This window comes from Theropithecus gelada, chromosome 4, assembly GCF_003255815.1.
Source record: "Theropithecus gelada isolate Dixy chromosome 4, Tgel_1.0, whole genome shotgun sequence".
Classification (NCBI taxonomy): domain Eukaryota; kingdom Metazoa; phylum Chordata; class Mammalia; order Primates; family Cercopithecidae; genus Theropithecus; species Theropithecus gelada.
The window spans coordinates 106,499,634-106,520,838 of record NC_037671.1 but is presented as its reverse complement, the minus strand read 5'-3'; the positions used below and the strand labels follow the sequence as shown (position 1 = coordinate 106,520,838).

The 21,205-nt window shown below is 38.0% G+C and overlaps 1 protein-coding gene across 1 annotated transcript in view; it reads left to right on the top strand.

The window, feature by feature from the left end:
- The window catches only part of PDSS2 (decaprenyl diphosphate synthase subunit 2), a 299,355-nt gene that overhangs the window by 103,876 nt on the left and 174,274 nt on the right, over positions 1 to 21,205 (top strand). Inside the window, exon 2 of the mRNA XM_025384118.1 lies at positions 11,394 to 11,528. Within this exon, the coding sequence (XP_025239903.1) occupies positions 11,394 to 11,528 (135 nt within the window). The remainder of the gene's footprint in view (positions 1 to 11,393; positions 11,529 to 21,205) is intronic.

Genomic DNA, 21,205 nt, shown 5'->3' with positions numbered 1-21,205 from the left:
CGTGTTGCAATAATATAGTTTTACATTTTGGGTGTTTTTCCATTCATTTTTAAACATATTTTTCCTACTAAAAATCTATGATGTATTTCACTTTGCTCTTCCTCCTCCCCTCTAATTTGCCTTTGAGGTATTATCTGTTACTCTATAAAGTATTTCATCATTTTCCCCCAACTTCCTGATTTTTACTGGCTTCGTCCATCTGCTGTTGTATTTTTTACATTTTGCTTTAGCCTCTTCATAATGTTATGAGTAATTGCCAATTGAATGATCATCTACCTTTATGTCTTTCAACTTGTTCAAGTACAAATATTCTAACTTTTGCACAATTGATGTGATTCCATTATCAGCTAATAGGACTGATACTCCATACACTAAATATTGATTACTTACATTGAAACATTCTTTTTGGTAAAAACATGCCTACATACTAGATGAGTAAAACCATAAAAAATTATAGACTTTTAAAGTGAGCAGTTCTCTTGCATTTGAATGGCAGATTCTATTGAAACTGGAACTGCAAGTTGAGGAAAGCACTGAGTGCTAAGGGAATACTCATTCATGTTCGGTTGATTTATTCTCTGCACAGACGGACTGTGGTAGTGGGAGGTGTAATTCACAGCACATTAGCTCTTAGCCAGTGTCACTGCTTGAGTGGTGGTGTGAGTCTTGTGTGCTATGTAGTGTAATGATGCCTGTATTCCTGCACTCAGTTTTTTTACCCCCTTGCTTCAACACTAAGTTGATTTTTAAAATGTGAACCAAAGGGGCCTAGATGTAAAAATTATTGTATGAGATCATTTTGAGAGTTTTCAGTGTGACTAAATATTACTTTTTAAATGGCCTTATTTTATTCCATTTCTATTTTTAAATCTTTAGTTATCATTTCAGTGGGGAAATCTTTGTTGTTGTTTTTCCAGTGGTATATTTAATTCCAGGGTGACTAGCCACATCTTGCCGCAAACGTGATTGTTCATGACATTTTATACTTCTTTTTAATTTCAGTTCTATTTCAGTATAGAACTGGTGGTCAGTAACCATTTCTGAAAAGCTCCTAGCTTGATTTCCTCTCTGCTCAACAACCCCTGCACCCTACCCCCATTCTACTTTCTCTTCTCTCTTCCTTCCTTTTCTTCCAGGCACCTGTCTTCTGCCACATGCTCATCAAGCCTAATTGCAGCTTTGGGAGGGCTTTGGTGAGGCAGTTCCTTGGCCCTGCTGTCCCTCGAGGATTTAATGCAGGTGGGATGCGTGTGTGGCCCTCGAGCCACGTCAATGACTGCCACAGCTCCTGGATTCTAAAGGCTGGTCACCTCAGGCCCTAAAGTTGTTTCAAGTCTGGGACAGTTTAGTCTTAGAATAGATATGGCAGTAATAATACATTTTGGGTCATTTTGTCCATGGAAATTAACCTTCTGCTAATTCTTCTGCTAATTTTATATAAAAATCTATGACATGCAGACTGTTTTTAGTCTCTCTAAAATTACAATGCTTTAAAAAAACAATTTTCATGAGTGTTAATTTTTCTTTTATAACTGAGTAATATTACTGTCATCAAATTGCTAACTATATTTATGTTTTTAACATCATTTCATTGATACCATTTAAACTTTGACCCTGTGTCTAAATGTTAGAGAAATTAAAAGTGAAGTATTAATACCCAAAAGGGTTCCTATACCATAGAGCTCTGGAGTTCATTAAATGTCACTTAATTTTTTTTCTTCAAGTTAGAAACACAATATACTAAGTCATTTGTCTTCTTAGAATTCTGTTGTTTTTAAAATACAGTGTTTTTTTTTTTTTTCTCCAGTCTTAAAAAGAGATCTGTGCTCTTGTGTGCAACTTAAGAAATAGGTCACCCTTAATCAAGAAATTTGTTGGATAACACTTGTTACCATTTGGTAGTATTTTCTTCTTATCCTGTTTTTGTTTTCATTTTTAAACACTATTTCAAGCACACAGAAAAATGCAAGAATACTTTGTGTACTGAACACCTATACAATGACACCAGGTTTAAAATGTTAACCTTTTGCCGTATTTATTTCTAGTTTTTGTCTTTGGCCTCATTTATATGTATATATGTGTGCATATTTTGAAACATAATTGAGATCATATGATGTATACAATTTTGTATTCTTTTATTTAACATTTTTTAGTATTTTCCCATGTCATTAAATAAATGTTAATGTTTTGTTGCAACACTAAATTTGTGCTAGTGTATGGACAGATTTTCTGCTTTTAAAAAGTGATGATTCTATTCTTGTTTATTTTTACATTATGTTTTCAGTTATTTTAACTAATATATCATATACTGTAACTTAAAACACTTTTTCAAAAAAACTACAGTTGTCCCTTATTAGTGGGTCACAAATCAGTTTAGCAGGTTGCAGTCAGCATTTTAAAAAGGAATAGAAAAGATTAGAGTATTCCTTTAATTCTTTGGCAGAAACTGTGCATATTATAGTCAATTCTTTTGTTTCAGTTGTCTGTATCTAAATTTAAATAACAAATTTAACTAGAGGTCACAGTCATAAGCATTAATAGGAATCTTATCAATCAACCCGCTTCATGTATGTTAGAATTTGACATCCATCTTTTGTGCTTACTTTTTCTGAATAGACTTATTGGAACTGCATTTATGGAAAGTGGGGTAATAAAATAGTAAGGTCGGGTGTGGTGGCTCACACCTGTAATCCCAGCACTTTGGAAGGCCAAGGCAGGAGGATCACTTAAGCCCAGGAGTTTGAGACCAGCCTGGGCAACATTGCCATCTCCATTAAAAAAGAAAATAAATTAAAAAAAAAAATAAAATCGTACCACTCACTCTATATCTCTAGGTTTTAACATTGAAAGGGGTTCCTTGCCCTCAAGGTGATTCTTCCTACTCAGTTTTACTTTGGGGTATGTTGAACTTACTCAAGGATGATGGTCCCTTGGTGGTGGTGAAGTTGTTTCCTTAGTATTTGATTATAAATTTATCAAAAAATTATAATTTGGATTGCTGATAGAAGTTAGAATTTTGAACTCTTATTCATAAATCTCAAAATTTTTCTTTTATGCCCCAATTCTGTCTTTCCACCTCAACTCTCTGTCTGGAAATACCCTTATCTTCTGTTCAGAGTGAGGGTAGCTTTCTTTCACGGGCACTGATGCAGCAGTGAATTCAGTCAGTTCTCCTAAATGAAGAAACAAAACACATAAATATTTATATTAAATATATATTTAATATGTTGAGTTTTCTCTAAAACTTAAATAGACCCTTTGATATGGCATACTTTTTATATACAGTAATTTTTAAAATACAACGTCAAAATAACAAATCTCAGCATGTTTTTTAGAATGTGTTGGGGCTTTTCTTGTGTGTGCCTGTCACTTTTAAAGAACTTAGTACAATTTAGGAAAAGGAACTCAAGAGGAAGAGCAACCATCAGTCAGAGCTGAATGGTTGGATATGGCAAATTCATTGATAACAGGAGGAGAAATGAGGAAAGTTGAGAATAGTAGTAGGTCTGTTTTGGGGAGATGTGTAAGACGGAGAGTTGGCTGGCCTACTCCTTGAAGCTATTCATTGTCTCATCTTTAATTTTTTTTAAGAACTATTCTGTATCAGTTACTCTGCTGGGTGCAGGGCGTCCAAAGAGGACTGAGTGCCTTCAAGGGTCTCACAACCTTGCCGGGAAGTCCTGTGAACAAATAATTAAATACCAAGGCCTCAAAGCATAAGCAACTCTGTGCATTGCAGTCCAATTATGTTTAAATCTTGGCACCTCCGTTACTAATTGACTATTGTGAGTAGTAATTATTAAACTTTTTTGAGCCTCCATGCTAATTTTCCTCATTTGTAAAGGGATATTACTAGTTACCTTGCATGGTTTTTGTGAGAATTAGAGCATATGCATGTAAAACAGCAGATGCCTGGCATTATAGTATGTTATCGTTGTTGTTATATTGTTACCATTTTTATTACTCAGTATGTTAAGTGCCAAACTAGAGGTTTATAGTAAGTCCATAAAAGCCCATGGAAGAAGCTTGCAACTACTGGCACTGGTTTCTGTGCATTGTACTGTTGTAGTTCTCTGCCTCCATTGTGTATGTGTATACATACTTCATTATCTATGTCTGTGGAGACCTTTTATTTGTTTGTAGATAGAATGTATTTCTTCTTGTTGGTTACCCATCTCATTCCTTTAAGTGTAGGAATTCTCCAAGATTCCCGTCCCTTCCCTTCTTTTCTTTTCCCTTCTTTTCTTTTCTCTTTCCCCTAAAAACTCATCTATCAGTTCCTACTGCTTTAGCCATCACTTCTATGAAGATGCGTCCCAACTCTATAGGCACAGCATTTCCAGCTGCCTGCTGGGCATCTCCATCTGGAATTCCTTCTTGCATTCAAAGTTAACATGTCCAAAACTGAACTCATTCATTCCTCATTAGTTCTCCTTCTTCTTTCCAATCCCTACTAACGGTAGCATTATCACCTCCAGCAAACAAGTTGGAATCTTACATTCATCCCTTACCTTTCCTTTGCTTTCTGATCCCTCCCCAATGTCTTACTCATCCCATCAGTTGGCCACACTAGCCTTTTCCACCTCCATGCTATTGCCATCATTCAGCTTTTCTTCCCCATCACTATTGCCACTACCCTCATTTAGGCCCTCATTATCTCCCACCTGGACTACTGGAAGAGGCTCCTCCTAACTAATCTTCCTTCTCCTTTCCACTGTACGAAACATAGCGCCTGCCAGAGTAACAGGATTAGGCTCAGAGTAACAGTTTTAGTCTTTAGCTCTAATTACATTTCTCCCTTGCAGACAAACCACTTATGCCTCCAGATTTCCTGCAGAATTAAGTCCAGACTCTAAACCTGACTTTCAAGGCCCTTCACTCTCTAGGTTGTCTGTTTTCCTGGACTTGTTTTCCTTCACACATTGCCCAAATTGGTAGCCCCACAGCTCCTGAACTGGTTCTGTGTTCTTCCACCTTCTTGTCCCTGCTTATCTATTTCTTTCTCCTAAAATACCCTTCTTTCTATTCCCATAACTCCATTCCCATCCCCTCTCCTGCTTCTGTTCCCTACTTAGGGAAATTTGACCATCTTTCAGGCTCAATCTGAATGCTGCCTCTACTGTGAGGGACACCTCTAGCAACTAACTGTGCACTGATTTTTTTTCTTTGTTATCTGTTCCTTGTATTATTCAATTTAACCATGTTTTGAATCTACTATTATAGCTCTTTTCTTACAGCTCTTATTTCTTTGTATACGCTTCATATGTGTTGAAGTGGGATTTAAGAGGATAAATAGAAAAGTGCCGTAGTGGTGATCTGAGGATCTGAGATACAGGATTGGATGAAGGAAGATAAATTTGTTAGTAGCTGTGGAAGGATATGATGCAGTACTGCAGTCAGCCATCTAAAGTACAGTGTGAGAAGACAGAGCTGACTTGCCCAAAGTTTTACCTCCAAAATCCTTATTTCCATGAAATTGTTTAGCTTTTAGAATGTTAGTGTTATTAGTGTTTACTCTTCATCTGTGATAGATCTAGAGAGGAACTTCAAAGGAGGCCAAGGTCTCCCGAACTAAAATTCACCTTACAAACATATTTAGAGTAATATTATTTAAAATTAGTGATATGCCTATATTAGCTAATTTTCCAGGACTATGTGGTATGCAACATCTTTTTGAGTTGAATCAAAATATTATTTTAGGTTTGGTACATCTCTAGTTTGTCCATCAAGCTACCTTCTTTTTTTTATTATTGACTATTACAAAAGCCTCCTAACTGGGTTCCTCATACTCCCTTGGTTTCCTCCTCTCTTGTCTACCCAAGTCATTTTCTACACTGACGATAAATGATTTTGTTTCGTTTCGTTTTCTAAAATATCTGATTATGTCACTGGCTGCTTAATAAAATGCCGCAGCGCCTTTGCATTGCTCTTTGGATAAAGAGCAAACCTCTTATGGCCTGTTCATCCTGGGTGGTCTAGTTCCTGCCTGCCACCAGTTTCATTTCATACAATGCTCTCAGCCTTGCATATGCCCCTCCTTGTGCTGCAAATATACCTCCCTTACCTGTTTCCTTCCCACACCCCCTTTTCTTGCTTTGGATATCAACTCAGTCATCACTTCCTCAAGGAAGACTGACTTTCCTGCAAAGTTATTTTCCCTATTCTAAGCTCTCATGGCACTCTTGCTCTTTTTCCCTTGTAGCATCTATTACCGGAGTAGTTTTACAGTTCCTCATGATTCGTTTGTTATTACCGGTCTCTTCCATTAGACCGTAAGCTCTGCAAGCTCCACGCCTGGTTTTGCTCACCATTGCATCCAAGCCTAGCACAATATTTGATGCATAGAAGGTGTCCAGTCTTATTAATTGAGTGAATGAATGAATAAATGAATGATGTTTTTGTTCATTAGCTTTAAAAACCCAATTCTGTAGAACTTTAATGATAAAGATGATAAAATACCAAATATTGCTTTCATTTATGACACTTTAATGACAAGGCTTTTTCGATTTTTGTATATATTATGGAGTATTAGATAATTAAATGTAGTAAAGTGAGGCTATGTAGAATCACAGAGTAAGAAAACAACCTCAGATGTCACATATTCCAGGCTTCTCTCTAATGTGTTATGTCAGAGTCTGTGCAGCTTCTTAGACATCTCTAGTAACAAGCAGCTCAGCATTACCAGAGGTTGCTCTGTTTTTATTTCTTTATTTTGCGCCAAAATTGGCCTGCTATAGTTTCTGTCCATTAGCATCAGTCTCTAAAGTAATACTTACCACCTGGCTCAGTGGTTCACCCCTGTAATCCCAGCACTTTGGGAGGCCAGGCTGGAAGATGACTTGAGGCCAAGAGTTCAAAAGTAGCCTGGTCAATACAGCAAGACCCTGTCTCTAAAAGAAAAAAAAAAATTAATACTTAGTAGATCTATCTCCTCTCCATAGGGAACCCTTTTAAAAAAAACAGACAACTCTCCTGTGCCCGTCCAGATTTATTTCCCTCAGTTCTTCCTTTACGTACTGTGTTCCTGCCACATTGGCTCTAGAAACAACTGTGTCCTCCTCTCTTTCCTTCAGACCTCCACACATAACTGCTTCTCTCTTCAGAACACTTTCACCCCTGCCCCAGATCCCCTGGCTACTTCTGTCTCATCCTTTAGATCTTGTGGAAGTCTCTTTGACATCCCCTGAATTGTGTTAGTTGCTTCTTCTATGTGCTCCCACAGCCCTTATTCTTCCCCTAAAACAATTCGTGCCACATTTTATTGTGATTTTTAAATCCACACTGCTATCCACAAGAAGAGAGGCCACGTCTTAACAGCGCTCCTCATCATATTCTCCACTGTCTGTTTAGCACCAAGCCTGGCGTGTAGTGAGCATTCAGTACACTTTTGACTGAATAAGTTCGAGAACACCAACTTTACCGTGTTCTAAGCTGGCATTCATAGATGTGGTGGCATGTGATTTCACAATTTTCTGGTTATGCTATAGCTTGTCAGGGTCCCTTAAGAGAAGCACTGAGAAAAAATTAGTGTTCCAGATGAAATATGACCTGTGCTACTTTAAACATATTATCTCTGTAAGTTTAGAATTCCATGTTTTTTTGTTTGTTTGTTTTTGTTTTTTTGCTCAGAAGCAAAATTTTATATTCTCTTTTGGTTATGAGCTAAATTTTGAGTGTAGGCATTATCCACTTATTTTAGTACTGTTTTTTTTAGGAATATTAATGAAGTGAATTTAAAGAAATGGTGTTTTGGAAATAGTTATTTAATTTACTCAAGCTGATTGTTAAACCACTGACTTATGTGAAAATTAATGGTCAGAAGGTGTGCTTTTCTGAATGTTCTCTTAATTTTTGTCACCCAGTTCATTACAGCTGCTTTTCCTGACCTTTTCAGTAATGCATTCTGAAAGGGGTGTTTCATTATTATCATTGAGATAAGGATAATAATGATTGGGGGGGTGGGAAGAATTCCTTAACTTTTGTTATTTGGGGAGGTAGAAAAGTAAATAACATAGGAGATTATATATGCTAGTAGAGTGGGGAAGACTTTTTGAGAGTTACAAGGAGAAAGAGAGTAGAAGAAAGAAAATGTAAGAGTTGAGACAAAATAGATCACAAAAAAGTAACAAGGAAAGAGAATGTAATTTACTGATTACTTGATCACCGACCGTGTACTTCCACAGTGTTATGTACTTTGGCCTATGTTATCTCTTCCATACAATGACTATGAAAAGTAGACATCGTTACCCTCATTTTATACAAGAGGTCATAGCCTTAGAGTCACACACACGGCTAGTGAATAACAGAAGACTTTTTCAGACCTAGGCTTGTCAGGTTCTAAAGCCAACTGTTCTAATTTGATGTAGCAAATGGTTTTGTACAAAGGAAGCAGATGGAGCATCACTACATAGCATAATGTTTAAAAGTGCATGTAGACTCTAGAGCCTGTTGGCCTGGGATCAAATCCTGGGTCTCTCATGGTTCTGTCACCTACCAGGTATGGTACCTTAGACAAGTTACTTGATTTCTCTGTGTGCCTCATTCCCCATCTGTAAAATCAGGATAATTGTAGTACCCTCCTCTTAGAGTTGTGAATTAATTTAGTTAATATATAGTAAAACATGTAGAACAGTTCCTGACATATAGAAAGCAATATATAAAGCACAATATACGTGTTTGCTACTGCTGTTATTATTATTAGTTTGTGTGTGTGTTGTATGTGAAAGGTCCTGTTTCTAAGAAGTTTGAAGATATTGTTAAAACTGTTGTCAGGGCTGTTAAATCTGTGTGATTTGGTCAGACTTGTCTCAAGGTTTGCCTCTTAGAGTTCTTGCTGTATCATGTCCTTAATCCCTGACCAGGCCCAGCCCCGAACACACACACACACACACACACACACACACACACACACACACACCCCTCTTTCTCTTCCTTTTCTAGAATTGAAAGCCAATTCAGACATTCTCTTTATTATAAAAGAAAGGAAGAATAAAGATTCACTGTAGGTAATACATAAATAAGAATCTAGTGGCCTAAGTTAAAAGTTGTAATTCTAGCAAAAAAAATTTTTAAAAGCTCTTCTTTTACATTTTCGTGTTCCATAATAGGATGCCTCCCAACCTCCCTAAACTTCAGGTTCGTAGGATTTAAGCAAATTGTTACATGACAGTAAAGAGTTTGGGACATTTCTGATGATTATTTGTTTCTGTTGTGATGTAACTGTATTACTTTAACTTCCTTTTCCTAGGAAATTAGAATTTCTTTTTAAAAATCAGTTAAAACTCTTTTAACTTGCTGAAGATTGCCTACTTGGTTAAGGACAAAATATAAGCAGAGAAAGCTATAGCTATTACTTTGCAGAGAACCTAATGATTTTTCTAATTTTGAAACTAATGAAAGGTAAAAGGGGGCCCTTTTAAAAATTTCTGTTGGGAGGCTGGAGGGGCAAAGATTTTCCTTTTTCTTTTCTTTCTTTTTTTTTTTTTTGGAGACAGAGTCACCCAAACTGGGAGTGCAGTAGCTCAATCTCAATTTACTGCAACCTCCACCTCCTGGATTCAAGTAATTCTCCTGCCTCAGCCCCCTGAGTAGCTGAGATTACAGGTGCCCGCCACCACGCCTGGCTAATTTTTGTATTTTTAGTAGAGATGGGGTTTTGCCATGTTGGCCGGGCTGGTCTCGAACCCCTGACCTCAGGTGATCCACCCCCCTCAGCCCCCCAGAGTGTTGGGATTACAAGCATGAGCCACCGTACCCAACCAAGATTTTTCTTAAGTAATGGACTAACTCATTATTTTTGGTTATGTTACCTTAATTAATTTAAATTGATTCTTTGTTCAAAAACTCAACAAGGAAGCCTTGATCATTCAGTCAAATATTATAACACTAATTTTTAATATTTTCTACAACATTTAAGAACTGTACTTGTATATTATTTATGTATGCTGTAATCTATTTGATTAGTGTTCATGAGCATTGTTCTGAATATGACTTTACTGTAATATATTGCCCATAGTTTTCTAATTTTTTAAAATGATGCCATTTAGTTCTTGTATGGCAACCATTTATAATACTTTAAAAAGAAAATGTATTCCTGGGAAGTATTTCTAGCCTCAGGTACTGCAGAAATTATAAAAGTTCAGTCCTCATGGCAAATGATATGCCACATTCTAGGTTAAAGCCTTGTTGTTGCCTAGAATTATAATGCTTGTAAGTAATAAGAAATGGCAACATTTTTGCTGATGGCATTCACTTTCATTTACTTATCAAATAAATTTCTGAGTCTTTTGAATTTGGTTTAATCCTTTCATTCTCTGAGCTTCTTCTCTACCTGTGAAAACAAATCATTTTTTACTACTCCTGTTTACCACCACCATCACCAAATAGTATCACTTCATCCAAGCAATGTGATTTATATGTCATTTTCTGTCAACTGTCACAAACAGTTTAAAACTATGGGTTCTTCTTGTTACCAGAGCAAATGATTAAGATTGTGAGATGGGGTATAGACAGTGGGGAGACCCAGACAGAGGAGAGAGCAAGCCTCAAATGTGAGATTGTCACTTTTTTTTTTTTTTTTTAAACAGAGTCTCAATCCGTCTCCCCACCTGGAGTGCAGTGGCGCCATCATGGCTCACTGCAGCCTCAGCACCCCATCAACCCTGGCCTCAAGTGATTCTCCCTCGTCAGCCTCCTGAATAGCTGGGATTACAGGCACATGCCACCACGCCCAGCTTATTTTTCTATTTTTTGTTGAGACGGGATTTCACCATCTTGTATGGGCTGGTCTCAAGCTCCTAGACTCATCTGATCACCTTGGCCTCCCAAAGCACTGGGATTACAGATGTGAGCCACTGCCACCAGCAAGATTGTCACTTTTAAAACTAGCCATGGGCTGGGCATGGTGGCTCATGCCTGTAATCCCAGCACTGTGGGAGGCTAAGGCCTCCCAAAGGATTGCTTGTGTCCAGGAGTTCAAGACCAGCCTGGGCAACATAGCAAGACTCTGACTCTGTTTTTTTTTTAATTAGCTGAGCATTGTGGCACATGCCTATAGTTCCAGCTACTAGGGAGACTGAGGTGGGAGGATCGCTTAGGACCAGGAGGTCGAGGCTGTAGTGAGTTGAGATTGTGCCACTGCACTCAGCCTGGATGACAGAGCAAAATCCTGTCTCAAAAAATACAACAACAACAACCACCCAGCCATAGATTTCTCTAGTTGTTTCCTGAACTCATGGCATCCTCACATTAATTTTCCTCCCTGACCCTGTTTCTTTTCAGTAAAGTCTCATTGTCCAGTTTTAGAAGTGTGGGCATCTTTGTAGCAGTTTTCTAAGTTATCTGATGATCTTGTGAGGGTGTATTAATCCTCTTCCTTCTCTATTTGTTGTCAGGGGGCTTGTACATGACAGCTGGAATAGCCTCCAGTTGAGGGGCTTGGTGGTGCTCCTTATCTCTAAAGCAGCTGGGCCCAGCAGCGTGAACACTTCATGTCAGAACTATGACATGGTCAGTGGGATCTACTCATGGTAAGAAGAATTTAGTCTTTTGACATTGCTCTCTACGTCGTGTTTTCTTTTACTGGACAGAGGTCAGTAAAAATCACCATTCTTTGTCATTCTCTGATTCAAAGATAGATTAAAATATATTATAAGGTTAAAAATGGATTTTTATTGTTTGTAGTGAGTGATAGTCTTGGCCAACTCTACACATAACTCTGGTAAATTTCGTCACACATTTGTGTGAAATACTTTCATTTCTACCTTGGGCATTTAAAATTTTCTGTTCATCACTTCTCCCTCACCTTATGATGTATTATTGTGTCTCTGTGGAGACCTCTGTGCCACTTAGTTCAGGATTTATGATTTTTAAATCTACTCAAAATGATACCTTGTTGGCCAGGCACAGTGGCTCACACCTGTAATTCTAGCACTTTGGGAGGCCAAGGCTGATGGGTCACTTGAGGCCAAGAGTTTGAGACCAGCCTGGACAACAGGTGAGACCTCATCTCTACAAAAAATTTAAAAATTAGCTAGTTGTGGTGGCATGTGCCTGTAGTCCCTGTTACTCAGGAGACTAAAGCAGGAGGATTGCTTGAGGCCAGGGAGGTTGAGCCTGCAGTAAGCCGTGATCGTGTCACTGCACTCCAGCCTGGGTAACAGCAAGACTCTATCTCAAAATAAAATAAGATAAAATAGTACCTCATTGTATAAAGATTGATGCTGCTATCATTTTAAGAGCTATAGTCTACTTTTTTACTGGTTATTGGAATAAAAAATTTTTACATCTCACACATTTAGATTGAAAAACAAATTTATAAATATGTATTACTCATTTTTTGCTGCATATAAAATAAAATTTTCAGTTTTGTTTAAAAAAATCACTGGATATATTTTTAGTAACAGTATGTCAGCAATAATTTTATTTAATTCTAGCAATATGCTTGGCACTGTATTAAAAGCCTATATAGATGTAACAATCAACAGTTAGACTTTGGCATATGAAATTAAAACCACCCTAACAATATAGGTGATAAGGAAATTTTCCTCACAAAAAGAAGCATTTCTAGGAACTTTGACTTATGGCTAATTGACCTTGTTGATTTACTTTAAAAATAGATTTTTTAAAAAAATTTTATTTCTAGTGGTCTTGTCCATAAATGTTTTCTGTTCCATAATATTTAGGGATTACTGTTGCTTGCCAGCCAGAAATTCAATGATCCTTCCTCATTAGCAAGCAAGCAAAAAGATTACTGTTGTGACTGCAAATGCCCATTCCTCCAACCAATATAATTTTTTGTAAACCTTTTACCATTCATTCATACAAATACCCTTCACTATAAGGGATATCTTGTGATCACCTATTCACTCTGAAATGGTTTATATTTGTTTAGTGCTTTTAGGTTACTAAGCATTTTTATGACAGCTATTCCATTTGGTTCTTATAATAATGCCATAGTAAGAGTTGTTAAGCTTATTTTACTCAAGAAAACAGATTCAAAAATTTTGAGGCTTTTTCTGGTGACACAGCTTGTAATGAGGAGAGTTGAAGCTCTAACTGTAGTTCTCATCTTCCCTCCAAACCTCATTGTTGTTTTTTTTTTCTTGATTCCATTCTACCTTTCTAGTCTATTTCAAAATATGTATGTATTTCAGTTATAGATCAGACTAGCATTAAATTAGTATGTTTTTAAAAAGTCATCTTGTAAGCATATCTTTAAAAACTTTTAAATGGAAAACTCTTTGTCACATCTTTAGTACATCTACATCCTTCCCCAAAACCTGCTTAAAATAGAGCTCAAAAGTTTACCTTAGAGGCCGGGCTTGGTGGCTCATGCCCATAATCCCAGCACTTTGGGAGGCTGAGGCAGATGGATAATGTGAGTCTAGGAGTTCAAGACCAGCCTGGGCAACATGGAGAAACCCCGTCTCTACAAAAAATATAAAAAATTAGCCAGACTACAGGCACATGGTGGCATGTGCCTGTAGTCCCAGCTATTCAGGAAGCTGAGGTGGAAGGATCCCTTGAGCCTTGGAGGCAGAGGTTGCAGTGAGCTAAGATCGCACCATTGCACTCCAGCCTGAGCAACAGAATGAGACCCTGTCTCAAAAAAAAAAAAAAGTTTACCTTATAAATTTTGTAGAAAACTCTTGGCTAAGTTTAGTTGAGATAACTAGAGAAAATATATAAAAATTTAGAATGAGTACTAATTACCTGTTAGTCCCTGGAAAGCAAATGGACCTCACATTGCCTTGTATCCCGTGTATCTCTGTTTTTGTTTAGGAATTCCATTGATTTTCAGACTGCTGACTTTGACCCTTTCTTATTAGTCATCTGCTTGTACATTTGGATAGCTACACATATAGATAGTGAGCACCTACTATTTTTTTTATCTCTAATCCTAAAATAATCCTTGCAAAATACTACTTGTTACATAAGTAAATTATTCCCATTTTACAGAAGAGATTACTAATACTCAGGTTAAGACTTACCTGAAATATTTTAGCTAGAAAGTGATACAGTTGGGATTGAAATCCCATTTTTATCTCAAAGTGTGTATACTCTTTCTACTCAGCAGGAACTATTAATCTGTATGCACATGGTGCACTGTGATCCAACCTTGTGTTTCTAAGTTCTTATCTAGCCTTTAGGAAACAATTTCATTGCTTTTGGTCCTTCACATAACATGTTGGTAGATGGTCATTGTAATCCAACCAAGTTGACTAAAAGAAATTTGGAAAAGAGTAGGGGTACACTGTGAACATGAAACCTTTCCAAATAACATAAATGGGCTTTATACTCAAGTGTATAAAATCCACAATTACGTTTAGGGAATAATCCTAGCATGTAAACCCAGGCTATTTTCTGTAATCAAACTTCATTTAGTAAGTCATTGGGGTGTTTGGGTGTTTTACACACTTGTTAATGTGAAAAAGTAATTTGGTATAGTACTATGAGAAACCATGAATTTGTTTCTCTACCCCTGAAGTCATTTGTTTAGCTCTTGCTTCCTTAATTGTTCAAGTGTAACTTTTGCTGGAGGCTTGTATCTATAATGCCACAGTGAATTATTTAACATTTGAGGGAAGTACTGATTTGGGAGCTTTTTAATTCACCTCCAAACTACTGGGATTTACCTTGTTGGTATTTTTTCTCTCATAAACTTGACTTTGATGTCAGACAATGGGACCTGAGTAAATTACCTGAAGGACCAAATGGGAGGTAGGTGATCTCTTTTGTTTGGCCTAAGGATATAATTGGTGCTGTGGATGTCTAGTGAACTCATAACAGCCAGGAGAGGCAGAATTTAGACTAAAATGTAATAACTACATTTTGAAAATCGGGCAGGAAAGCCACATTTATAAAAATGTACCATAAACGTTCACCATAGCCTTTGCCAACAAGACTGTGAGCTTTATTTAGGCTTATTCCACTAACCTTGACTTTTTAAAAATTGGTTGCAAAGCCAGTCAAAAAAGTATTACTAAATTTACAATTATCCCTAGCCACAATCAAGAAAATGTTTACAAATTCCCATTCTATTAGTAATAACATATTTTTATTTTGTGTACAAAAGATAGTTTATTATAATATATAATGTATAATATTAAAAAGTATAGATTTTTCTCATGATATGATTATTAAGTTTACAGAAATTCACGTGAATATTTTGGCTGATAGTTCTGCTTTCTTGGTTGTTTTATCAAGAACTGACTCAATCTTCTCTTCTAACTAGTAGTTAAAAGCAGGCCACAGACTGAACATATTTGCACTCTACTTTCATTTCCTGAAGTTTCCCAGACCTTCTTAACTGGTAGAAGAGACTGAAACAAGTATGCCAAACGCATTTTCTTTTCTTCTCGAGTACCCGGCTGGACTACACTTCTCAGCTTCCCAAGCAAGTGACTGGCCATGTGACTGAGATCTAGCCAATAGAGTAGGAGTAGAAGTGATATTTACTATTTCCTGGCCATAAAAATGTTGCATTTGTCATACTCTGTAAGCAGATGATCTGGGAAGTGAGCCATTCAAGATGCAAGTTGCCTGTGTCCCTGAATCACTCTTGAAGGAAAGTCACCTGCCCATCAGGAACATGCATACAGACTAGATGTATGAGAAGAAAAACTGATTTGTTAAGCCACTTAAATTTTAGGGTTTCTCTGTTAACAACAGCAAATGTTACCTTTTTCCTTTGAGACAGAGTCTCGCTCTATCACCCAGGCTGGAGTGAAGTGACGCAGTCTTGGCTCACTGAAGCCACTGCCTCCCAGGTTCAAGCAGTTCTCCTGCCTCGGCCTCCCAGGTAGCTGGGATTACAGGTGCCCGCCACTGTACCCAGCTTCTATACCCCACATCTTTGTGGGGTATAGAAGTACCTAGCAGGGCCCAGAACAGTACCAACATTGTAATTAATAGGCACTCAGTACGTAACTGTTACATGATTGTATGAATTTATGGAAAAGAGACTAGCTTTATTATGTATGCAGGTATTATGGATTGAATTTTATCCTCCCAAAATTCATGTGTTGAAGTCCTAACACCCTAGTACCTCACAACGTGACCTTATTAGGAGAAAGGATCTTTATAGAGCTAATCAAGTCAAAATGAGGTAATTAGAATGGGCCCTAACTCAATATAACTGGCATCCTTATAAAAAGGGGAAGTTTGGACACAGATATTCATATACAGGGAGAATGCCCTGTGAACTGAAGGCAGCCATCTACAGGCCAGCCTCACAGCCCTAGAAACTCATATATGAGAAGTAGGGAATAAAGATGAGGTGGAAAGGAAAGGTTGAAGTCAGACTGTGAAGGGCCTGAGGAATTAGGGCGATATCCTGGAGAAATTGTGGGGAGTTCAAGAGAGAGCAGAGTGGACTTGGAATCTGGAAGCTGACTGCCCCACCTAGTAGCCGCGCCTCAGTGGGTACTTCACAGAATGTTTTCAGAATTAAATAAGTGAGTAGAATAATGCATGGCATAGTAAGCATTCTGTAAGTGTTTGCTCTTATTCTTACCTATTATCACAAAGGTGTTTAAGCAAAAGGGGTCACGTTACTGTATCTGTGCTATGGAACATAATTAGCTGATGCTTAGAAGGTGACCCTGAGAGGTGAGGTCCAAGATAAGAGAGTCAGCCAGGGAATTATTGAAGTAGTCTAGGCAAAAACTGAGAGGGAAAGCAGAGACTTGTAGAGGCAATGGAGCTGTTGCCCATAGCAAGCAGTTAAAAATTGGCTGAACCAGACTTGAACCCATTGGGTCCTTTGATTTCGTGCCTTTTTCTTGTCAGCATTTACCAATTTCTCTTCCAGAGCTAAAGTTATAACTAGATGTTCAGTGAGACAAAGGGTTCTGGGATCAAATAAGTGTGGGCATGCCAGGTTAAACAGAGTTAGAAAGATTCCTTCATTTAAGAATTCTCAGGAGTTAGGTACAGATTTATGTATCATGACTCTGACATGTTGTTTCCCAGTCATTTGACTACAGAACCCATTGGCCCCTGTCAGTAGTAGTACACCTTGTGGAAAGCTACAAAAGTTGGGTAAATGTTTCTCTATATCAGCATGCCTAACTTTGAATCCTAATGAGAACTCTGTGAGGCAGAAATAACATTCAGGCTGGGCATGGTGGCTCACGCCTGTAAACCCAGCGCTTTGGGAGGCTGAGGTGTGTGGATCATTTGAGGTCGGGAGTTCGAGACCAGCCTGGCCAACATGGTGAAACCCCATCTCTACTAAAATAAAAAAGAAAAGAAAAGAAATAACCATTTCACCAGTGAGAAAACTGAGACTCAGAAAGGTGAAGTAACTTTCTAAGGTTCCATATTAAGTAGTCAAGTAGAGGAAGAAATATATATATTGGTTATAAATTGTCTGAGTTCAAATTCTTGTTTCATCACTTACTAGCTGTGTGACCCCAGACAAGTTAGATAACCTCTCTGTGCCTCATATGTCTATCAGGTGGATTAAATAAGTTAATGCATTGAGAACCCTTAGAACAGTGCCTCATACATAGAATATGCTTCACAAATGTGGTTTCTTATTGCCATTCCAGACCCCAGTCATGCTGCTTCATGGCCTTTATTAGATTTCCCACTCCTTCAGAGTAGGCACTTAGCTTTGTATACCTTTATAGCTCACCAATGCCTTGAACATAGTATTCATTTAAATCTCTATCTGGATGACTGGATCTTCTGTATAACATAAGTGTTTTAGACTGAAACAAACATTTGAAACACATGTTTTACAGTGTAAGTCTTACAGAGTAGTTTAACATGGACCGTGACTTAAAGGGATGGCAGTTTATTATGTCCTTTGCAACCTGTAGTTCAGGATGTGAGCTATAATCAGACTCTAAAGCACTCTTCATGAAACAATCTTAATTTTTAAGCTAGTTATTATGTGAAGCAATATAATATATTTAAAGAAGGAAAAGAAAAGTATTGGTCAGGTGCCATGGCTCATGCCTGTAATCCCAGCACTTTGGGAGGCTGAGGTGGGTGGACCACAAGGTCAGGAGTTCAAGACCAGCCTGGCCAAGATTGTGAAACCCCGTCTCTACTAAAAATACAAAAAAATTAGCCAGGCATGGTGGTGGGCACCTGTAATCCCTGCAACTCAGGAGGCTCAGGCAGAGAATTGCTTGAACCTGGGAGGCGGAGGTTGCAGTGAGCCAGGTTCGCACCGCTGCACCCCAGCCTGGGCAACAAAGCGAGACTCCATTTCAAAAAAAAAAAAAGAAAAGAAAAGTGTTAGTGGAATAGCACACACACACACACAAATACCAAAATATAACACAACATTTAAAAGGTGTTGCAGAATGTCCAGGGAAATTTTTTTTTTTTTTTTTTGAGACGGAGTCTCACTTTGTCGCCAGGCTGGAGTGCAGTGATGCAATCTTGGCTCACTGCAATCTGCCTGCCGAGTTCAAGTGATTTTCCCCTCAGCCTTCCGAGTAGCTGGGACTACAGGCATGTGCTACCATATCCAGCTAATTTTTTTGTATTTTTAGCGGAGACTGGGTTTCACTATGTTGGCCAGGATGGTCTCAGTCTCTTGACCTCGTGATCCACTAGCCTCAGCCTCCCAAAGTGCTAGAATTACAGGCGTGAGCTACTGCCCCCGGCCCTGTTCAGGGAAATTTTTTAAGTCTCATCAAAAGTTTATTTTATTTTCCCTTCGTATTTCAACCGATTCCTTTTTTTACTACACTTTCTTTACCCACCTCTGTTATCTGCAGCTTCCATTGTGGTATCTGTAAGTCTTGAAGTTTTACTGATGGGTTTTAGACTCTCCTGAGTTTGTGTTACCCTTAACTCCATTTCCGCTAAGCAGGAGAGGGCAGAGAATATGCTGCTGGTGGGGACCAGTGCAGTGATGATGTTCCCACCGCATCAGAATTGCAGAATAGGGACCCACTGGACCGCATCCAACCATGAGACACACCTGCCAATCTGAGGAAAAAACACTAAATTGAATTAAAGATCTGCAGTGTCCTGGGACACACTTATTCATTTATAGAAGTGTTGCCACCTTCTTTTTACCAACCTTGCTCTGTCTCTAATCTGTTTACTAGAGATCAATTCAGGTATAAGTAGAATATGCAAGAATGAAAAAACATTAAATGAGTAATTGAATGAGAAGTAAAGTGATCGTTGGCATTTCTTCCTTTTAGATGCTCTATTTGCCAGGGTACATAATAGATTCTGACAGATTTTAAAGCATACCAATTCTATTTGTAAAACAGCCACCATTTTTTTTTTTTTTTTTTTTTTTGGAGACAGAGCCCTGCTCTCTCTCCTAGAATGTAGTACAGTGACATAATCTCGGCTCACTGCAACCTCCACCTCCTGGGTTCAAACGATTCTCCTGCCTCAGCCTCCTGAGTAGCTGGGATTACAGGTGTACACCACCACACCTGGCTAATTTTTCTATTTTTAGTAGAGACACTCGGGTTTCACCATGTTGGCCAGGCTGGTCTTGAACTCCTGGCCTCAAGTGATCTGCCCTCCTTGGCCTCCCAAAGTGCTGGGATTACAGGCATGAGCCACTGTGCCCAGCCAAAACAACTACTTTTATCTTATTACCTATGTGACTTCTGGGGTGGCAGGTGAGTTGGCGAATAAGAAGAAAATCATAACCAACCATTTTCTGTATTTATTTGTAATGCTGATAAGAGAAGACTGTATCCTCTATGTGCTTTTAAACATAGCTCAGATGATTGGGCCGGGTGCAGTAGCTTATGTGTGTAATCCCAATACTTTGGGAGGCCAAGATGGGTGTATCACTTGAGGTCAGGAGTTTGAGACCAGCCTGGCCAACATGGCAAAACCCCGTCTCTACTAAAAATACAAAAAAAAAACCCCAATTTACCCAGGCGTGGTGGTGCATGCCTGTAAGTCCCAGCTACTCGGGAGGCTGAGGCGGGAGAATGTCTTCAACCCAGAAGACAGAAGTTGCAATGAGCCAAGATTGTGCCACTGTACTCCAACCTGGGCGACAGAGCAAGACTCTGTCTCAAAAAAAAAAGAAAAACAGAAAAAACCATGGTTCAGATAATTGTATTTTATCCTTATTACCCCAGCATTCAGCATATTTCTAGCATATAGATAGCAATGACTGTTTGATCATGGCTGAATTATTGTCACTAGTAGCGGTAGTATTTGTCTTAGAGCTTTGTCTTAGAGCAGGGAGGGCTTTATGAAAAAGTTCCAAAACTCATACACTATAAACAAAAAGATTAATATATTTGCATTAAAAAAAACTCTTCAGTGGAAAAAATTCCCAAGAAGTCAAAAGACAAAGCCCCTATTACAAAAATATTTACAACATACATGACCAAAAGCCAAGTTGTAACCTACAAATCAGTTGAAAATCTTATAAATCAGGAAGAAGAAGAAAATTATAACACAAACATGGACAAAAGACATGACCAGGCAGTTAGCTTAGAAACCCTATCCTGTAATTAGAATGAGGGCTTTGGAGTCCCTGGGCTGACCTGAACTTTCTTCCTTTGGCCTCTTTGACCAGATGAAATATCCTGTGAAAATGCATAAACTATAAATAAAAATAGTAAACTATTAGAAAATTATTTTTGTTAAAAAAAGCAGGAATGAAGTAAACTGCTATGTTTAGATTAGCTTTAGCTTTTTAAAATTTGCCATCTGTTCAAATGGACACCATCAATTTCTTGGCATTTGTGCTAATTCTTCACTCTATGCGGTATATTCAATTGATTAAGGTTAAATTAATGATATGCAGGTAGTCCCTGGCTTACCATGGTGCAACTTAAAATTTTCCAACTTTTAATGGGTTTATCAGGATATAACCCCATTGTAAGTCAAGAAGCACCTGTACATACTGAGGTAATTATTGGGCGTCAAGAACTTATCACAAAAAGCATCATAAACATAACTATAAGTTAAATCAAGAAAACATCTTAAAATCAAATTACAGATCTTAACATTAATTTCTCCTCTAAGTGAAAATTGGTTACGCTTAGTGTGGTGTTAGAGGAAGTGATAGAATATTTGGAGGACTGTGTGAAATAATCTTAAGGAGAGAAGTAGAGAATATAAAAAGCTGTTAAAGAGGCCAGTTTTTTTTTTCTATAAACCTTTAAATTTAGGGAATTGAACTTGGTCTCAGCTGCAAATATTGTAGTTCATAATTTATCATTTTAATGTGGTACTAATTAGCATCTGA